We start from the raw sequence: 22,074 nt of genomic DNA, 5'->3' as shown, positions 1-22,074 counted from the left end.
TAACAGTTTTAACAAAGGCTTTGAGAGTAATTTACACCAGGAAGTTTGCCAACCCCCAAATTCTAATACAGCTCAAATGGGAATAACATGACAATAATTTATGACATTAAAAGATAAAAATGATTTTCCCCTAAATAAATAGCTAAAGGAGAATGTTGGCAGGTCAGGGGCTAGAACAAGCAATTTCCTCACAAGAAAGAAGATTTGGTCCAAATAGAAACTAATGAGATACAGCATTTACTATCTCATTTCTGTTCATTTCCACCAGGGGTGTCAAACTCAATTAAAATGAGCAACTTGGATTTTGTGATCTTACTCATCTTCAGTAGTTAAAAGGTTAACGAGGGAACTGTGTGTACAGTATTGCCTTGATCTCCCCGAAACGCTATTTTCTTCATAACAATATTTTCTATTTTCATTTTTATTTCAGAGTGTCATGGGCCACAAAAAATGCCTCTGCGGCCTGCAGGCCGCCAGTTTGACATCCCTGGTTTACACTAGAGGAGGACAGCAGAAACACTGTTAAGTTCCAGATACAAAATTCATTTTTAATCCAAAAGTTGTTTAAAAGATATTGTTTCAATAATGCTTTGATGAGGCTACCACAGAAATATTTTTGTATTTCCTAAACACAAAGTAATAGTTGGTTCAGAAGCATACTGACAGGGAAACCCAGACCTCAATATCCGTTGATGTGAGTCACCAGTATTTTTAAGATATACAAACAAAACAACTTCAAAATCCAACTGTAAAAATGATTGAGGAAGGGACTTCTTGACTTCTGTCTTCAGTACCTAATGTTTCAATAACGGAAATTGATTCTCTCACAAGAGACTAGGTAGAAGACCAAATTCTGGGTGCTGGCTCTCAGGCCATTCTCTGTGTCCGCGCTGGAGGAAGCTCCTTGTCCGCGTGAGCTTCAGCCCCGTGGGGAAACACATGCGACATAGCATCCTTTATCCCCCATCCCTCCTGGTTGGCTTGCACTTCGTTACTTTCACTTCAAAAGAGATTAACTCAAGGCAAATTCTATATTAATCCTGCTTTAGAAACATAACAAGGATAACCCATTGCCAAAGGGGATTGTAACCATCAGGTAGAGAGCATGCTTTCATGGGACACAATTTAACCCGTTATAAAACACAAAGGAGAGCAGATTAATCATGGTCCACACTTGCATATTCCTAACAGTCTCTTGGGGTAACTATGTAAATAGACACGGGTCATGAGGAGCACAGCATAAGGTGGATACGTAGGCAAAGGGGAATGAAAGGACAAGGTAATTTTCAAAGCGGCATTTTTTTCTTTGCTAGATTGATTTAAGAAATTTTAGTAAATAAGGCTATTAAATTTCTTTAGATACCTGGGTTATGGAAAAATCACAGAGACTATAATGTGACCATGCTTCTGTCTTAAAAGAACAAACAAACAAAAAATCACACAGGCAAGTGCTTAGAAGGTAGAGAATATTTAAAAGATAACTATTATTCCCACTTAAGAAAAACAATATAAAATTCCACAGAAAGGTTTTTACTTTCAGAAATTCGTGCAGCCAACACCAACAAAATCCTTGAAAAAATATGGGGAAAATGTCTGTATTTTGATATTTGGCTCATTATTTATGCATTATTTACCCTCATTTTATTATTTTTACCTCTGGATCCAAGTTTCTGAAGACATACATTCTTGTCTTCTCCATCATTGCAAACAAATCAGGATTATCTTTGGCCCACTTCATATCCCAGACATCTTTTCGCTCCAGTTTTAACAACTCGCCAACTATTTGCAGTCCCGTACTGTCTGTTACTCGTGCATCCAAGTCAAAGAAAGTTAGAACTCCTGAGGTGTCTATGATGGCAAGGCGGCTAAAGACAATGACATGGAACACGAGGGAAAAAAGGAAAATTACTATCCACAATTATAAGTATAAACAATTATCTAGAAACACTTGTCTTCTAAATCACTTGATCAGAAGCCTGGGTATAACGCTGAAATGGCTTTATAATAAATATGTGGCTTTATAGATTTTTTCACATAAATTTAACAAAATACATGATTACTCTTATAAGGAAGCTGTATACAAAGCTTTAACCAACTGTAACACAAATTTAAATTGTGTCAATATTCAAACTTGAAGAGTGAAATACACTAGTATTTCCATATGTCCAGTCACAGAAAGACACTTAAGGCAACCACAGAACAAAACAACAATAAACCAAAAGAAACCTGTCTGAACATTTATTACATAAATCCAGCAATCTCAGCTGATAGCTTCTAAATCAGCAGTTCTCAACCTGTGGGTCGCGACCCCTTTGGGACTCGAACGACCCTTTCACAGGGGTCGCCCCATTCATAAACGTGGCAAAATTACAGCGATGAAGTAGCAAGGAAAATAATTTGATGGAGGGGGCTCACCACAACGTGCGGAAGCGGCGTTAGGAAGGTTGGGAAGCACTGCTCTCAGTCTAACATGCGTGTGAAGAGCGATTCCAGGCTTACCTAGAGTTGCAGTTCAAGGACAACTGGCAGGCTCGGCAATTCAGGGAATATTTCTGAATCAAGCCAACATTGGGAAGCGTGTACCTCTGAAGAGTGCCCGAGTCACGGCCCTACGGAGATGAGATTCGGTCACGACCGCCTACTTGCCACGGGGCTAACCATAACTACAGGCCAAAGTGACGGACGGCATCATGACAATTCTCCTAGGGAATCAGATTAGTGAGCAGTTGACTTTTCTCTCCTAATTAAAATCTTTTCAATAAAGTTATTGAGGGTAGTCCAATTTTTTATGAAATGTTCAAGAAAACAGGCAGAGACCTCGCTATTTCATACTTTATAAATTCTTCCATCTCGGGAAGAAATCTCTTAAGTTTCTGCTTTGGGATTTTTCTTTTTGGTCTAGGTTATTATTCGGAGCACATTAAAAACTAAAACTGAAAGCACTCAGCGAACTGAATTCAGACATATGTTGTATTTTACAGAGATGAAAAGTCCATATAATATCACAGAACGAAGTAACTGCTGCTGGGGATCTCCAGCGAGGTGTCTGTAAGAGTTTGTCAAAGGAACATGAGACAAAAGTAGGGGTACAGTGACTATTAGCATAAACGGTTTAAAAAAAAACAAAATAACTTTCTACAGAACCTTTCAAAATCACAGTTGTATAAAGTAACTTTCTATACAACCTTACAAACCCGTAAGGCTGGCCGATCAACACTCAGTACAACAGGAAACAGAGAGATGGTTTTCGGATTCTTTTGTCCTTCCAGGTCCCTGCCACAGGGCGAGGGCAGGCTTCCCAGAGCTAGTCTCTGCAGAGCAGCTTTGCTTTCAAGAGGTGCTTTCAGCAATGTGAGGAGGGAGTGAGGTTGAATGCACATATTTTTTTAATGTATAAGAAAAAAACAATATATGAAAACACATTTAAATATGTATTTGTAAGATTAAATACATTAGGGTACTAAAGATTTTGGTGAGGGAGAAAAGGGCACTATATTTTAAAACATTTGAAAACAACAGCAGTTCTAAAACCTGTTTACATGTGAACAGTGGGAAGCACATTAAAATACAGAAGACAGTTTCTCCCTTAGGTTGATTATATATAGTCTCTATCATTTAGAAAATTCAACTTCTGTGACTGAATCCAAAAGCACAACCTCGGGAAAAAATCTTGGCACACATTGAAGAATCAAAAAAAGAAAACAGAAGATTTCATAGACCTGACTGTGAAATATATTACTTAAAATACCTAAATCATTTAATGATGAAAAAGAAATTATAAGCTCTTAAGTTATTTTTTTTCTCCACTAAAATTAACTCATAGCAAAAGGAACGTAACCAGAACTGGGATTATATGCTATTAAGGTTCTGTTTATAAAATTCAAATTCATAACTCTACCAGCATTACTGTATCAAAATAAATACCTTTTTCTAAAACTAATATTTTCAAATGCCAGAGCTCAAGAAATAACACTATAACATTGATTCTCTTTGAAAAATTCAGCACAAAATCTGCCATGGGCTTTTATATTTTTCTGGCTGGCAAAAACACCAGCTCTTCATTCTAAGTCTTATGACACTGGCTGAAAATACTGTCTCCAACGCACAGTAAGAGACCATCCAGCTCGAGGAAGACACTAAGACCTTCTACCATCACCCGTCCTCCTCCCACATCCTCCCATCCTTCGTGGAGCTCGCTCACCCTGACGACACAGTCTCTGTACCTGTTTTCTCAGCTGGCACCAGCCTATTGTTTTAATAAACAGCTATTTTTTATAAATGATAAACAGTTTGTAACATACTTCACACTTTTCTTATTTCTTACATTAGACAGGAAAAGCTAGGGTGCTAACAAGATGATATTCAAATTCGAAGCACATTGCTTGACCCTATTTTTGTAATTTAAACAATTTTTATTCATAAAATATTTTCCCAGCTTACCACAATCAGTGTCTTATCAGACGCAGTTATGGCACAAATTGGATCCCTTGTTCCCTAAAATAAAGTAATCAATTGTTATTCTCCAAGTATTTATTGACTGACCATTCCTATAGTAGGCAGTGACTATTTGCTAATAATTCTTAAACAGTATACTGGCTTCTTCCTGTGTTCCAGACACTGAACTGAGTGCTGGAGATATAAGTTAAGAAATCTTTGCCGTAAGGGATTACTTAAAAGTTTACTGGAGCGCCAAATAGCAATACAGTATACTAAAAAGCAGAGTCACTCAAACATTGTTCTTGTCATTGGCAGGTGTTGTCAAGTTGGTTCCAACTCATAGCAACCCTATGTAAACAAAACAAAAGCACTGCCCAGCCCTGTGCCACAGGCAAACCCTTGCCATCTCTGAGTCCATTGTTGTAGCCACTGTGTCAATCTATCTCACTGACAGTCTTCCTCTTCCGCGCTGTGCCCTCCTTCAGGAACTGGTTCCTCCTGAACACATGCCCGAACTACCAGGGAGAAAGCCTTATCCACCTTGCACCCAAGGGGCAATCTAGTGATATTCTCCCAAAACAGATTTGTTCATTCTTTGACCGTCTATAGTTTATTCAGTACTTTTTGTCAATGCCATAATTTGAATGCATCAATTCTCCACCGGTCTTCCTGATTCACTGTCCAATTTTCACATGTATATGAGGCAATGAAAATATTATGGCTTGTCTGGCTCAAGGTGCAGTGTAGCACCAATGAAACATACAACTTTCCTCTAGTTCTTCAATGCTTCCTCTGCCCCACTATCATGATCCCAGTTCTACCTTACAAATCCGGCTAGAACAGAAGATGTACAGTGGTTCATATAAGACCTGAAAACCCAAGGAATCCAGGACAGATAACCCCCTCAGGTCCAATAATGTGATAGCAATACCAGGAAGGGAAGGGAAAGGTAGTGGGAGAAAGGGGAAACTGGTCACAATGATCTACATATAGCCTCCTCCCTGATGGATGGACAACAAAAAAGTGGGTGAAGAGAAACATTAGTCAGTGAAAGACATGAACAACAATTTATAAATTATCAAGGGTCCATGAGGGAGGGAGGGTGGAAAAGGGAGAGGTAAAAAACGAGGAGCTGATACCAAGGGCTCAAGTAGAAAGAAAATGTTTTGAGGATGATGGCAACAAATGTACAAATGTGCTTGACACAGTGGATGGATGGATGCATTATGATGAGTTGCATTATGCATTATGATGAGATACACATATGTATGTATATATATATGTGTGTATATATATATATTTATGGCTTGAGTTAGATGCACCTTAGTCCTCACAGACATCTTTGCTCGTTAAGACTTCAAAGAGGTCTTTGGCAGCAGATTTGCCCAATGCAATATATCCTCGACTTTTTGACTGCTTCTCCCACGAGAAATGAATGTGGACTCAAAATCTTTCACAACTTCGATCTTTCCTCTGCTTACCAGCATGCTGTCTATTGACCTAGCTGTGCGGACTCTGGTTTTCTTCACATCGAGGCGTCACCGTGCTGAAAGCTGTAGCCTTTGGTCTTCATCAGCAAGTGCTCCAAGTGCTCTTCCCTTTCAGAGAAGGTTGTGTTATTTGTATGTTGCAGGTTGATAAGAAGCCCTTCTCCAGTCGTGTTGCATTCTTCTTCATACCGTCCAGATCCCAGATTGTTGGAAGAATGTACACTTTCCCTGCATTTAAACCATTCAGCAGCCCCTTGTTCTATGCCAACAACTGCCTCGTGGCCTACTCGCAGGATCGGCTTCATCACAATTGTGTGCTCTGGAATTTCTTTCTTCACAATGTTACCCTTGTCTGTTATGGTCTACATAGTCAAATGCCTTTTCATAGTCACTAAAACACAAGTAAACATCATGTTGCTGATCTCTGCTTTCAGCCAAGGTGCATTTGACATCAGCAGCGCTACAGCCCTCCTTCCAGGGCCCCTTCTGAATCCATGTGATGATCAGCAACTCCCTGCGGATGTACTGCTGCAACCATTTTACAAGTATTTCTGGCAAAACCTTCCTTGCATATGACCTGGGCGATACTGCTGGGCAGTTTCTGCGTTCTGTGGAGTCGGCTCTCTTTGGAACAGGCACAAAGAGGGATCTCTTCCAGTTGGCTGCCCGAGGAGCTGTCTTCCAAACATATTGGCCAAAAAGAGTGTGTGCTTCCCGCACGGAATCAGTCTGTTGAAAGGTTTCAATTGGTATTCCATCAATTACTGGAAGCTTGCTTTGGGCCAGTGCCTTCAGTACAATTTGGACATCTTTCTTCAATGCCATTGGTGCTTGATTACATGCTACCTCTTGAAATGGCTGAACATTCACCAATTATTCTTGGCTCAATGATCCTGAGTACCCCTTTTGATGTTCGCTATGTCATTCGGCATTTTACACCATTACTATGTCAGTTTGCTGTACCGTGGTAGCTCTGATGTGAAAGCTATGCCACCAGGAGAGTCACCCATGGTAGACAGGTTTCAATGACGCTTCCAGACAAGGGCATATTAGGAAAAGAAACAAGCTACAACATCTGAAAGATTAGCCACTGAGAAGTTTGTGAGCAGCAATGGAACTCAAACTACAGGTTAGCTTAATGAGTGAAAAATAACTGCTTTGAGAATTATGCTCTTTTAAGAGCTATACAGGGTCACATTGACAAGAGTAACTTGAAAGATTAGAAAGAAACCTTAGGGGTCAAGGACATTGCTGTTAAATGCTGTCAAGATGGCTCCAACTTACAATGACCCCATGTACAGCAGAATTACACACTGCTCCATCACACACCATCCTCGCCAACATTGCTGTGGGAGGCATGGTTGCAGCCACTCTGTCAATTCTTCTGATTACAGGGCTTCCTCTTTTACACTGACCCTCGACTTTCCCAAGCGTGACGTCCTTCTCCATGGTCTGGTCCCTCTTGATAGCATGTCCAAAGCATATAAGATGAAGCCTCAACATACTCACTTCTAAGAAGCATCCTACTTGTACTTTCTCTGGAACATATTTGTTCTTTCTCCTGGCAGTCATGATATATTCAATATTTTTCACCAGTCATTTAACAAATACTTATTTAATAAATGAACCGATGCAAAGATAACTAGATGAATTCTTCTATATTTTATTGGCTGTCACTAGATCTACAGTTAAAAGATCTAAGCTTAAATCCTCACTTTGCTACATAATCACGTACTTTATGACCCTAAGTCAACTATCTTCTCTGATCATATTTTCACTTGATAAAATGGAGAGAAAACTAAATGTTTCTTTTACCTTACAGAATTCTGAAACTCAGGTAATAAACTTGGTAGGAAAGAACTTCATAAGCAATAAGGTAATGATTTAAATACTCTTAATGGTAGCACTGTGGGTTAGAAAATCATAACAAAAACAAGCCATTTTACTCAATTATTTAATTATATTAGCTTATAAGCAAGAGCAGTTTTCCATGTAGATCACTGAGTCATGTTAGGTAAGAAAATATGGGCTAAAATGCCAAAAGTGACAGACCGATCTGCAATCAACAGGTGAGGTAGACAGGGAAAGGAGAGGGAGAGAGAGAAGAGAAGCAGAAGCAAAGAGAACAAAGTGGAAAAGGGAAAAGTCTGCTTCCCAATATTTTAAGAGTCTGTTTTTCTAAGTAACAACACATTCGCTACTTATTAGCATTATTTTAGTCTAAGCGCTTTCAAGATCAAAGATTAGGAATGTCTTTAAAGAATCCCTAGTGTGACATGGTATTTACTGGAAATGAATTCTTTTTCAGGTCTCAAAATAAAATTACAATATCTCAAAGTCTATAGGGCTTAAGATTTGCTGGCAAAAATAAAATCACCTACTTGAATGGCTTTACTATAATCCAGCACCCCATCCACTGATCCAGAAGGAGTATCATCAACATGATATATTCTGTAAAAAAGATCAGAATTTCAAGAAGTATAAGTAAGACTTACACCATTTCATAATATGTAGAACAATTACAAGTTTAGAAGACATCAATGAATACTGTCATTTAATAAAAACATTTTGATATGTTCAAGCATTCCTAACACAGCTACATCTTAAAAAGATAGACACTAACTGCTATTGCCTGTTATGCAAGTGTGATGTTCCTAAAAGGTGTGTGACGTTTTATTTGAACATTGAATTTCATCAAAGCCTGAGAGATTTTACTTTACTCTCCAGTCAACATCTATTAAAAGTTAACTTTGAACACACTAATTTCCTCTATTGTTTCTTTTCATCAATGTGCTTCACACATGTACATGTACTCAGGGAGCTCTATTGAATGGAATTTAGTTTGTGAGTAAGGACTCCCTCCCTGTGTCTCCTGTGCTATGCATTTGCATCCCCTTGGGGCTTCCACCAGTCGCTCTGGTCCCTGAATGGTAACATTCATTCACACTGCATTGGCACTGCTGGGTTACCTGTCTCCCCTCCAACGTGGTGACTCTCCTGGTGGGGAAAGGCTCTACCTCCAGGATCTGGTACAGTACCTCACAATGTTGTGTTCTGTACTGTCCCAGAGTAAACTATTCAAATGAACATCAGTGAATAAGAAAGATAGGACAGTAGGTCTAAGGCCCTGGGTAAATGCTTTAACTTCTCACAGCTTCAATTCTTCCATCTTTAAAATAAGTGTAAAATTTCCTACTTTGAGAGACATAAATAAAATGATGCTTGTAAACCCTAGGAGCACTGAGCCCCCCCCTCTCTCTCACACACACACACACACACACACACACACAGCATTTAATAAATGGTACTTGTATTATAATCCCAAGAAAATCAAGCTATTTTCTATCTTTAAAATACCATGAAATGTTATCAGTTAATTTAAAATAAAATTGTGCTTTTATCAATGTAATACGGAGAATAGATTTTAAGTAAATTTAATAGAACTATACAGTATTTTATCTGAATCTCAATTGATACAGAAAATGTATGTCATAAAGTCCAAATATCATTTCAATAAGACTCTCTGCAAATAAAGAACAAAAAGAAAATTCCTCAACATCACTAAAGGCGTATCTACAAAAGCCAACCGTCAACAGTATACTCAATAGCGACATATGAAACACATTCCCCTTGAGAACAAGAATAGGATGTGCGTACCACTCTTACTCAACACGGCACTGGAAGTCCTGGGCAAAGCATTAAAAAGAGCACCAAAGGACATCTTGGCAAGGGAGAAATACAACTATCCCTTTCTGCTGATGAAAAAGTTGGATTCCTCTCCACTAACAAAGAAGTCTGAAAAGGAACTCAGAAAAACTATACATTCATAATGGCCCTTGGAAAGACAAAACATTGTGAATGAATATGACTAGAGAAAGAAAAGATCTATAAAACACTACTGCAAAAAACTAAGAGACTTACATATAGGAAAACATAACATGTTCATGGACAGGAAGCGTTAACATTATGAAAATGTCAATATTGCCCAAAGTGATCTATAAATGAAATGTGAGGTGGATCCAAATTCCAACAGCATTCTTTAATGATATCGAAAAACTAATCACCAATTTCACATGGAAAGGAAAGAGACCACAGATAAGCAAAGCATTAATGAAAAAGAGGAACAAGGTGGGAGGTCTTACATTTCCCCATCTCATAGCATCCCACACAGCCAAGGTCATCAAAATAGCCTGGTATTGGTACAATGACAGATAGAATCTAATGGGACAGAATTTAGAACACAGAAGTGAATGCATCTGCCTGTGGAAAACTGATCTTCGAGAAAGGGCTGAAGTGCATTCAATGGGAAGGGAAAGTCTCCAACAAATGGTGCTGACAAAACTGGATATCCGTTTGTAGACAGAAGAAACAAGATCCCTACCTCACGCCACACACAAAATACAATTAAAAAAGGATGAAAGATCTAAATGTAAAACCTAAAACTATAAAGATTATGGAAGGAAAAATAGGGACAACACTAGGGTCACAACACACAGTTTAAATAGAATCGCAACCATAGCTAATGCACAATAGCACAAGTTCAATTATAAAAGGAGGATCTCCTAAAATTAAACATTAATTCTCATCAAGAGACTTCACCAAAGAGTAAGTGTTTTTCACAGACTAGGAAAGTGTTAGTTACGACATTTTTGTACAGAGTCTAAACTCACTGCCGCCATGACTGCATGCACGGGGTTTCTGAGGATGTAAATCTTACAGGAGTAGACAGCACCATCTCCTCCTGCAGAGTAGCTGATGGGTGTGAAGTGCCACCCTGTTATTAAGCAAAACACACCAACACAAAACTATCTTTTGATGGCCACCAGGGACGGGAGGGGCAGGACAGGGAGAAACACTACATGGGTATAGAGAAGAGTTCATTCTGGTGAATCAAACAATGCTGGTGAAGTCAGCACAGCTTGATCAAGGCAAAGGGAAACACTGGGGTAAAGGAGAAGAAATGACAACTACAGTACATGCAGTAGCATCTCGAAGGCTGCAACAACCCTAACGAGGAAGCAATCGTCAGCAGATGCAAAAATAAATATGGATGTTCAATAGATGAAAGAGGTGCCATGGAGATACATGACAAACATCTATCAGTATGGCGATAGACAGATTCACATCTATAACAGATTTTTTAGGGGCACAGTTATAGGAAATACTTAGACCTCAGGATGGAACATTGGATTTCAAGATGAAGGACCATAGCCTCAAGAGACATCTAGGTCAATGAGCACAACACAGTACAAAAAGATATCGTCGGGGCTTAAGTGGAGGGCAAATGTTTTGAGAATGATGAGGGCAATGAATGTACAAATGTGCTTTACACAACTGATGTATGCATGGATTGTGATAAGAGTTATAAGAGCCCCTAATAAAATGATTTTTTAAAAGGATAATGTCGTACATGCCAGTTTGGTGAAGACATACATATATATTACACACACACACACACACACACACACACACACAAACACTTCTATATCTCCATAGAGAATGACTGTTGGTTTTGTCTCACCTAAGCAAAAAAGAATGAAGCTAGATGAAGTAATTAGTCTAAACGATTAAAGGCCCCCATGAATCCAGTATCCTCTAAGCTGAGACCATAAGAAATGGATGGTGCTCAACAACAACTATCAACCACTCTGACCAAGACCATCATAGAAGGGGTTAAAAATAAATAAAAATAAGGTAGAACAAAGTTCAAAGCAAAAAATAACAGAGACCAGACACTGGTCTGAAAAAGGTGAGCAGAATGCCTGAAACTATTGCTTTGAGAAAATCTTCACACCTGGAATTAAAGACATTCCCAAAGGCCACCTTCCAGCCCAATAAGAGGACTATAAAAAAATAATATGAAGCATGTCTTCCTCAAAAGGCAACATTAGGTCAAAACCTAAGATGAAAAGTCAAAGGACAGGGAAACTGGACAAACAAAAATGAGGAGCCTAGGAAGGAAATAGAGAGAGCCCTGGCACATTTCAGGGATTACAACCTATGTCACAGAACAACCTGCATTTGAAACACTGATTAGGAAAATGGATTTGCTATGTAAACTGGAAAAACAAATTTGCTATGTAAACTTCCATCAAAAGTACAATAAAATGGCCAATTAAACTGTTTTTAAAAATTAAATATAATAAAATACTTTTTGTTTAAAAAAAGCACCAGTATATTGTAGGAAGGTGATTTCAACCTAAAATTACTGAGATAACCTCTCCTACCACACACACACACACACACACACACACACACACAGTCTCACCTCACTACAAATCATTTATCTATTTTTCAAAAATACTTTCTACTTTTATAACAAGTATAATAACAGATCAATAACAAACACAGAATATCAATATTACAAAACATAGTAAATGCACTTTCGTGTCGGAACGTAATCCAGGGAATGGCCCTAACCTGGCTTCCAATCTGTGCGGCAGAGTCCTCTGTACCCACACTTAGCAGAAGTAACCTTAACTCAGGACTACACAGACTCCAAGGCAAGATAAGCAAATCACGATCCCAATTTATCCCACCTACAGACTGTCAAAAGCCCTGCCTCTCCTCTGGCGATTGATATTAGAAGACATCTCTATCCTCTCCTCAATGCACTTCCTGGAAAGAGACCTCTACCCTTTCCCAGTAAGAGTAACGTTCTCAACATTCAGACTTCAACCAAGTACTCATGTCAATTTAGCAAAACCCTAGCCCACTACCACTGAGTTGATTTAGACTCAAAACAACTGTCTAGAGCAAAAGAGAATTGACCCATGGGGTATCGGAGGCTGTAAATCTTTCCAAAAGCATACTACCTCCCATGTAACAGCTGATGAGTCCAAACCCTGAACTTTGTGTTTAGCAGCCCAACACTTAACCCACTGCGCTCCTTTACAATACCTCTTCATAACCTTAATAAAGCAGGGGTGGGCATGAGGGAAGCAAGTCATTTCCTTATAAAACCTCTGATTTCTGGTCTTCATCTAGTATGGCTTCTTTTATTACACTACTCTATCTTCTTTAAGGATCCCTGGTGGCACAATGATTAAGCATCTGGCAGCTAACTAAAAGGACAGGGATCGAAGCCAACAGGTGCTCCTTGGTAGAAAAAATCTGGCGATCTACTCCTGGAAAGATCGGTGTGCAGAAAACCCGATGGGCCACTTCGATTCTGTTAGACAGGGTTACTATGAATCAGCATCAATGCAATGACACACAACAAAACATTTTCTGTGAAGCAATTTAAACAAATACATTTGAAAATCCAAACCATTTCTAATTTTCAAACATGGCCATTTAGACTTAATTGTTTTATTTAAATGTGATCTGTTTGAACTGCTAAAAACATGTATCAAGACAAATACCTTTCTCTTCCTTCTTTTCGAGACCGCATGATCTGATTAATTTCCAACGCTGTGAGTTTCTTTGCCACACGATATTGCCAAATATAAAACGCTTCTTTTGAAGCTGCTATCACATGGGTTTTGGTCATTGTGACAAACAATGGTACTATTAAAGAGAACATGAAGACAGTTAAGTTACAGTGCACAGAATACCAAGACACAGGACCTCAGTGATGACTGAGCCCAACCCCTTATGTTACAGGCAATGTACAAGTAACACACACAGACTTAAAATACCCCCCAGGCTGTGCAATAAGAAAAGAATCAAAAGCAGGTATGACCATACATAGAAATTAACTCAAAATATATAATAGACCTAAATGTCCAAACTAAAGATCTTCTCTAAAGCCATTGGAAGGAAACTGAAAATTTTTGTGAACTTAGACTAGGCAGTCGTTTCTTAGAACACCAAAGCACAAGTGATAAAAGGAAAATAAATCAGACTCCATCAAAATGAAAAGTACCTGCGCTTCAAAGGGCACCATTAAAAAAGTGAAAAGCTAGCTCACAAAAGGGGAGAAATAATTAAAACCATAGAGATGACAAAAGACTGCATCTAGAATCTAAAACGAATTCTTACAGCTCAATAATAAGGAAACAAGTAACCCAATTGAAAGGGGGCAAAGGAGGTCCACAATGCTCAACATCATTAGCCATCAGGGAAATTCTAATCAAAACCACAGAGAGACAGTATTTCACATCCATTAATAGGGCTAAGTAGACAAGTGTTGGAGATCATGTAGACAAATCAATTTCTCAAGATACTAAATATAGAGTGACTACTGGCCTACCAATTACACTCCTAGTAAACATACTTGAGAATATGATGAAATAAAATGCATACATAATCATTTGTCACAGCAGTATTTACAATAGCTAAAAAGTAGAAACAAGTCAAATGGTCATCAACTGATAATCACCTCCTTGCCTTTCACCTCTCATCTCCTCCAAATCTATGTGTCCTGATTCCCTATTCCCTGGCAAAGCAAATGGGGCTGCCATTTCCCAGACATCCACGTGAAAGGCCGGGAGCCACTGCAGACTTCACTCCACATGTGATAACATCACTGCATTCCTATTTCCTCTTCCTCACAACCTTACTATCCCACCGCCTCCTCCAACCCCCATGACCACCACCACTTGGTGCACACAGTTCCTACTTCTCACCTAGAATACTGCAAGTGCCTCCCTACTGGTCCCGTCACCAACGATTCATGGGTTCGATTTCTACCTTTAGAAAAGAAAACTCTCACAACTGCCTTCTTAATTTAGGAATATAAACCTTTCAAACAAATGGCTTTTCATTTCTTGGAGACTATTTAGTGGTGCTCCCGTTATATGCTGGGCCCTGTGCTAAACTCCACAATCATGAATCCACACGCCCTTTCAGTGAAGTAGGCTATGCATTAGGTAGTTCCATCAAATACACCAGATAGATGAAGAAATAAGGAAGTAGAGAATAATTAACTGAAATGTCCAAGGTCATAAAATATAAATGATGCCATATAAAATTAAGCACATATTCTCATCCAAAGTCTTTTTTAAATTGCTGAAGGGTCATTTTCTAAATGTATACACTATTGCAATACTTAATTTTTCTATCCATAAATATCATACAAAGTAATCATTAATATGGCCAGAATAAAGAAATGGTGTTAATAGAATCTATCAGTTACGGTGTTTTGCCACCGTCCAAATAAAGGACATTTAAAGTAGTAAGAGACTTTAGAAACTAAAAAATTAATATAACAGTAAGGTAAATTAGTAGATTAACAACTCAGGAATCAAAATTCTGGATTATGCTGGGCAACTCAGCACAGCAAATCATGTTGTTTTAAATTGTGTGTGTGTGTGTGTGTGTGTGTGCGCGTGTGGTTCATTGCAATCTGGAAGCTGTTTCTGTCTAAACTGGGCTCCATTCTTGAACTGCAGGGGGAGCTGGAAACCTTTCTTTCAGGGAATAATACAGCACAGTCAGGCCTAGCCGCTGACCACAAAGCCTCAGTGAACATTCAGTTCACCCTGTACTCACTAAATCATGAAACATCTGCTCTGTATTTATTAAATACTGTCATCAATACTGCTGTGCCGGCACGTACCGTGGCCTGGGCATAACTGTGGTGTCAATACACAAACTTTTCTAACAAAATGCTTCCTAGGAATCTAAAAGCATTTTGAACCAATATTTACCTATAATTATAGATTATACTTAAGCTTCCTTTTGTTTTAAATATCCTAAATAATCACAAAGGGCTATTATCAGCCTGATTATGTAAATCAAGACTAAAGTGTGGATCGAGATGGGCCAGTTAAAAGTCAGACATCTTGGAACAGTGTCTTGGAGCAACCTAAATGTGATCTTAGGTACATTATGTACTCTCACCAACTACAGTTAACCTACGTATTCTAATTTACACAGAGTAACCATAACAACCTTATGCATCTGCTTTGAGGGACTGAAAAGATAGTAAATGAAAAGTATAGTACAATGCCAACATTTTTAGTACATGCTTGCTATTTTTCTATACCACGAGGGTTCCTTTAGTCATTTCTAAAATTTAAAAAAATTCCTAATAATGTCTGATATGGTTTTCTTGAATTCATGTGATATAAATTTCAGCACAGCTGCATGAGTAGATAAACCTATCTACATTAAACAAGCTAGATTCATAGGTTCCCAAACTTATTTGGCCTATTATTTCCCTTTCCGAAAAAAGTTACTCAGGGCGCCCTGGCAATTACACCCTTGTATACTACAGCCCACAATCAGAACACAGTGCTGGCATCTGCTTGTGCAGCCACCCCTGGGTTACCTGAGCACCCCGAGGGGCAGCATGGCCCACATTGGGATATACTGTGCTAAATCTTTACTAAAAGATCTTCTTTAAAAAACCCATCCACACACACTAAGCTTCTAGGAAAATAATCACTGGTCAAAAGAATAGAGCCAAGAAAAAAATCATTTAAAATTATTTTAAGAGAAAATACCACCTTAAATATATTTAACAGAATCAATATTGTAGGAAAAGAATACGACCAGTATACAAGTTAAAAGCCTCACACCCTTCTCAATTCTTCAATGTTTGGGGGCAAATATTCAAATACCTAGAAAGATTATTAGAAAAAAGAAAATAATAATCCTCCTATTAATAGAATTGTATAACACTAATCACAAAACCAAAAGCCACTGCCATTGAATCAATTCTGACTCATAGCAACCCTTTGTAGGGTTTTTGAGGCTGTAAACCTTTACGGGAAGAGGGAGGCTCAACTTTCTCCTGCAGAGTGTCTGCTGAGTTTGAACCACGGACCTTGTGGTAGCAGTCTAATGCTTACCTGACAGTGCCGCCAGGGCTCCCTTTGTGACATTAATAGATACTAGTTATTATTAGATCATTGAAAACCACTTAAGAAATTACGTATAACTAAAATCTGCTTGTAATACTGAAATGTCAAGGCCCGAAATAAATGAACCCATTCACATCTCTGATCTTTGCTACCATTTCCCAGCCTTTTCAAGAACTGGCAAACTGATACTTCATTGAAATATCTTCATCAAAACAACATTCTTTAGGCTCCGTGGAAAATTTAGTGCACGTGCCATTCAAAAGCCACCTGCTCTGCCACCGCCAAAATGACGGCAGCACAGGCAACCTGGAGCTTTCCATTCCTTGAATACGCATGGTTTTTCTCCTGGAAATGCAAACAATAAATACAAGGGCACTTCAAAAAGTTCATGGGCAAATGTCAATATCTTTTACATCCATTTCTCACGGATTGTTTTGAAGACCCCTTGTACTTGATGTTCAAAACCCGCTCAAACGAAAATTTCTCAAAGTAGATGGAATTGTCATTACTTTATCACACTCATGCCCCCACACAGAACCTGAAACAGGACAGAATTTGAGTACTGATTGGTGATTTACTAAATATGGGTCTTATGATTTTCTATTTGCATGGTAGAAAATAAACATTTTCCCTGTATTCAACAAATATTTAGGTATTTAAGTAGAGTTAAGTAGTGAGAACACATAAACGAGTAAGGCACAAATACTACTTTTAAAAGCTCAAAAATTAATAGTCACAGTGCAGAGTAAAAAGCACATTGATAAGAATATACAAAGCAGTAGGAAGGCTCCAAGGAAGAAGACTGAGAATGGGTGCCTACCTCTTCAGTGGACAAACAACAGAGAACCATAATTATTATGTTTAACAATGCAGCGTTCTTTTCAACATTTCTACAGAAATTAGGATGAACAGCAAAACAAAACAAAAATAATACTTTGAAAATAATACATTATACATTTTTTGTTTTAGCCTCTGGTGCTAAAGAAAATTTGACAGAAAAATGGAAAAAAAAGGAATTTTAAAGGCTTTGTGTGAAACCAAAGTGCTGAGTCCTTCGCTATTTCATCTTTCACTATGAACCACTGAAAGAACTGCTGGTCAAAATTTCAGCCAGTGAGACTGAAAAAAATGCAAATAAGTCATAACCTCAAGAATTTGCCAGTTTATAAAGGTGTCAAATTTACATCTAATTTTAATTTTTTTTAAGACTACATGGAATAAAATTACATTGGGCACCAACCTATCATCAGCATGATTTTCTATTAAAACTTTGATATTAAAAGAAAAAGCATGTACTCCACAGAGCGACAAAACTGATTTCTGAGAAGATGGACTCTTACACTTTAGCTAATGGAAGAGATCGATGTGATGGACGGTCAAGTACTGTTATACCGTAAACCACCGGGACCAGCTGATTATACTTATTTAGGATTCTGTAATAATTTAAAACTATACTTTTTATCAGGGAACACTAACATGTATACATACATACAGAAACATCTAAACATACTTTGTTGTATCAATGAAAAATAGATAGACATAAGACATAAAGCTGAGAAATTTAGTACATAAAAGTGAGTGATTTCCCATGGCACTAGAAATGAGAGCAAAATGTGAAAGTCCAATATCTTCCACTTTGCTCATATCACCCAAAGAACTCAGCAAACTGAAAACATTTAGAAAATAAGATAGTAAAATTTGACTAAGATGGAGGACAAACTAAATAAATAAAGGCTCGTAGAATCAAGAAATAATTAAATGAGACCTCACCTTTGTAAAATCTACTAATTGTTTAAATACGGTATCCATTTTAAGAGCAAACCAGTACTTTTGAAAGGTCTCATGAAATGGCAATAAAATATCTATTACCTATTTTCAGTGAAATAAGATTTTAAACTTTTGAAATGATTACTTTCACAGCTATTGGACAGATGACTAATAACTCTAAAGTTAGAAAAAGCAGCTTAAAAATAAAAAGTCAAAATTAATTAATTTAAAAGTCATAGCATTTTAAAGCTGTCCGTGTTAACAGACTGAATTCAGAAGCAAATCTGCAAAAGACAGACTCACTTTCAAAAGCAGCTGGAGTGTTTTCTTGGATAAGAGGTATTTGTCAGCACTTTATGAATAAAAAGTGTGATCAGTGTATACTAATCATTGAGATGCATAGCAATTCCTGTACAATCAGATTTCCCATTTAAAACAGACAGTAGCACTGCCATCATAAAATTATCATAGCTTGTCAGCAGAGTGACCTTAAAGTGTTTTGTCTAAATCAGACCACTGCTGAGAGTGAAAGGGGACACTGTTGTCATTCCACCAAGATAACAGACAAAAACTGACATAACAGATCAAGCATCCAGTTTAAGAGAACATTGGTCTAATTAATTATACACTGGGAGGTCTTTAAACCTAAGCTACAAATAAAGTATGATTACAGAGGAATAAATATTAACATTTTCTTACCAATATCAATGTATTTGGGATCCAAAGGCGTACCAATAGAATTACAAAGAACAAGCACAAACTGCAAATGAATAAGACAAAGAGGATCAGCACTCCTGCTCATGTGTAATACAGGAAATAATACTTAACTTGTACCATGCTTATCCCTTTTTCAAGGATCACTAAGAAATTGATAAAAACTCTTTAATCAAAAAATAAGAAAGAAAAAGATAATCTAGACAATTAAAGATAAAGATGAATCAAAATTATACCAAAGGAGCTTCAGTATAATTTAACACTGGAATGTTTGAGAGTAAATGTAAGAAACTTAAATACACTGCCTATTTTTCATAACATATACCTCTGAAATTCCAGATTATCGATGAGCCTAAGATTCCTTTCTAACCCAGTCAGCTACATAAAAGCTAACTTAATTCATTACCATTGCACCAAATGTTTCCATGTCGCTCTCCTCCTTGAAGCATGCATAAATCAAATGAGAAACCCAGAAGAAAAAAATACGTTAATTGAAAAAAAGACACAATCCAATCTACTGAAAAAGATCTAAAATGACCATTAGTTAGTTATCACCAAAAAAATTATCAATATAAAGTATTAGAAAACAATAACCAAGCATAATGCACACTTTACATCATAATACTCTAAAGTGGTGATTTCGTCTTTCTCAGTATTAGTCGCTCTTCTGTATGATGCTTTCCTGGCTACCCTAACAATCTCTAAGAAACCAAACCTCTGCGTACTATTTACATGTAACTATAGACTTTGTCTCACAAGTAAAACTTGATTATTTCACAAATATCAATTAAAAGATAAAAATCATTTCACATATTCAGGTAAATCACAGAGTGACTTATAAAATCAACAATATCACCTGCAAGTGCTACCTATGTTCCTGTAGATGAGATCACATGGTCAATATTCATTCTAAAGCAAAGATGAGAAGGCAATGGGGGAGGGGGGCAAGAAATCAAGGAACTAATGAAAACAAGACAAGCAGAATAGAAATACTGGATATGTTGCCACATTATGAAGAACGCTACCAATGTTACTATCACTAAACCACTGCACAGAAATAATTAAATGGGAACCTGATTTAATGTAGGAACTTTCACCCAAATCGCAATAAATTAATATTTTAAAAATTCATTTTTACCAAAGTTTTACATACCCATGGTTTAATGACTCAACGAGTTCCTAAAACTTCTAACTAAAAACAGCAAGTCATCCATAAGTTCCCAATTCCTACTCCCTACAGAAAAGTATGTTCAAAGATTTATGTTTGGAAGGCTGGAAGTAAAATTGAGAAGTAAAAATTTAAGTTAAGTGAATTGCACCATTTTACGCAAACGCTCTCCAGCCTCCTCTGAGATTAGTGCCTCTCGGTCCACCGTAACGCTGAGCTTGCTAAGTAGCACAAGAGAGTTGTGTGTGGGCTCAGTGAGACGGGCTCATGGGCTCCAGCCATGCTAGCAGGAGAGACCAGTCCCTGGAAAAGGACCTCGTGCTTTGGAAAGCAGAAGAGCAGCTAAACGCGGAAGAGCCGTGAGGAGACGGACTGGCACAGTGGCCACAAAACGGGCTCCAACAGAACATAACTGGGGGCCGGGGCAGGGCAGAGGGGCTTCATTCTATTGCACATGGGGCTCACAAAGGCCCCTACAGACAGACAACAAACAACATGAGTTCAACATGTGGGGGAGGGTTCTGGGACTCTGGTTCATGATTTGCTTTACTTCTTTCTGTTTCCGTCTTCCTGAATAACCTCGGGTCCTTCCAAATGACTTTTCGGTTTGCTTTTCTCTCCCCCGAGGGCCCCCTGCTTACGTCTTTGCTTCCTCCACCAAAGGCTGAGGCTTCGGCTTTGTGAGGCCAGCTAGGTGATCATCCCTCATCTATATATCCTCTAGCCTCCAAAATGAGGCCGCCATTTTCTTTTAACTTCTGACCTTTCCCAGAATATGTTCAAACAAACAAACAATGAACCCTTTACTGGGCGTTCGTAAGCTACAGTAGAGCCAAAGGTGGCTGCTCAAACTGTCACCTTCAACCAAACCTTTATTCCTAATGAAATAACGCAAAGAAACCAGTAGTATGTTTTTGAAAAGATGCTGTTTGTGGTATTTGTTTCTTTAAAATATTGCTGTTTAGAGCTAGACATCCCAAATAAAGTAACAGTTTTTATCATCAAAGGCAACCCGAATCATTGGAAATGGTCATTGTTACATCATTTCTTAAGTATTTATACTAGACATCTGGTTATTCATTTTGGGTTACGAAATTTTAACTTGAAAAAGAATTTTGGTGTCTTAAGTATTCTGAGAGACAAAAATGTTAAGACCTAAGCAGTTAATATGAATTTTCAATGCATCAGCCAAAAATGAAAGGAAAAAATCAGGAGACACAAAACCAATGAAGACAAATAGGTTTCCAAAACAGATGTCTAGACAGAGTTGGTGAGTAGACCCCTGGCTTTAATGTAGCTGCCAGTACAGAGATCAGGCTACAGAAGGCTAATTACTGCTCAACTCTGCCAAGTGGCTAACCTACCTGTGCTTTAAGATAGCAAGAAACACCTACCTGAGGATGATTGTCATCCGCTTTAGTGGCCAAGATGCAGAAATCTCCACAGGTAGTAATAGAAACAAGACTCTTCACGTATTTAACGTATTTCTCATTGTTTTTTGTATCCCAGAAGACAACACAATACTCTGGACGATCGGGTCTGGTATATGCATAAACGACAGTGTTTGAGCAATAGCCCCACTAGTAAGAAGAAGAAGGTGGGGTAAAAAGAGAGGGAGAGAAAGAAAGAGGAGCGGGAAGGAGTGGGGATGGAAGGGAGAGGGAGAAACATGTTTAGTACTGAGGAAGAAAACTCGTCTATTCCTTATCGACTGTAGAAATCCTGTAATGTCCGGGTTACTAATACT

General features: G+C 38.1%; 1 protein-coding gene across 3 annotated transcripts in view; it reads right to left on the bottom strand.

Moving 5' to 3' along the window:
- WDR35 (WD repeat domain 35) overlaps positions 1–22,074 on the bottom strand; it is a 68,477-nt gene that overhangs the window by 24,382 nt on the left and 22,021 nt on the right. For 2 of the 3 annotated variants that reach the window (XM_075557071.1, XM_075557073.1), the window contains exons 10-17: positions 21,722–21,907; positions 19,566–19,598; positions 19,145–19,205; positions 13,292–13,436; positions 8,309–8,378; positions 4,441–4,494; positions 2,500–2,609; positions 1,655–1,865 (exon numbers count right to left, since the gene is read on the bottom strand). In XM_075557071.1, the coding sequence (XP_075413186.1) occupies positions 1,655–1,865; positions 2,500–2,609; positions 4,441–4,494; positions 8,309–8,378; positions 13,292–13,436; positions 19,145–19,205; positions 19,566–19,598; positions 21,722–21,907 (870 nt within the window). The remainder of the gene's footprint in view (positions 1–1,654; positions 1,866–2,499; positions 2,610–4,440; positions 4,495–8,308; positions 8,379–13,291; positions 13,437–19,144; positions 19,206–19,565; positions 19,599–21,721; positions 21,908–22,074) is intronic. The other variant, XM_075557072.1, reaches the window with a different exon arrangement.

The sequence above is a fragment of the Tenrec ecaudatus genome, chromosome 8, assembly GCF_050624435.1.
Source record: "Tenrec ecaudatus isolate mTenEca1 chromosome 8, mTenEca1.hap1, whole genome shotgun sequence".
Taxonomy (NCBI): Eukaryota; Metazoa; Chordata; class Mammalia; order Afrosoricida; family Tenrecidae; genus Tenrec; species Tenrec ecaudatus.
The sequence above is the reverse complement of the archived record's forward strand: the minus strand, read 5'-3'. Positions and strand labels throughout refer to the sequence as shown.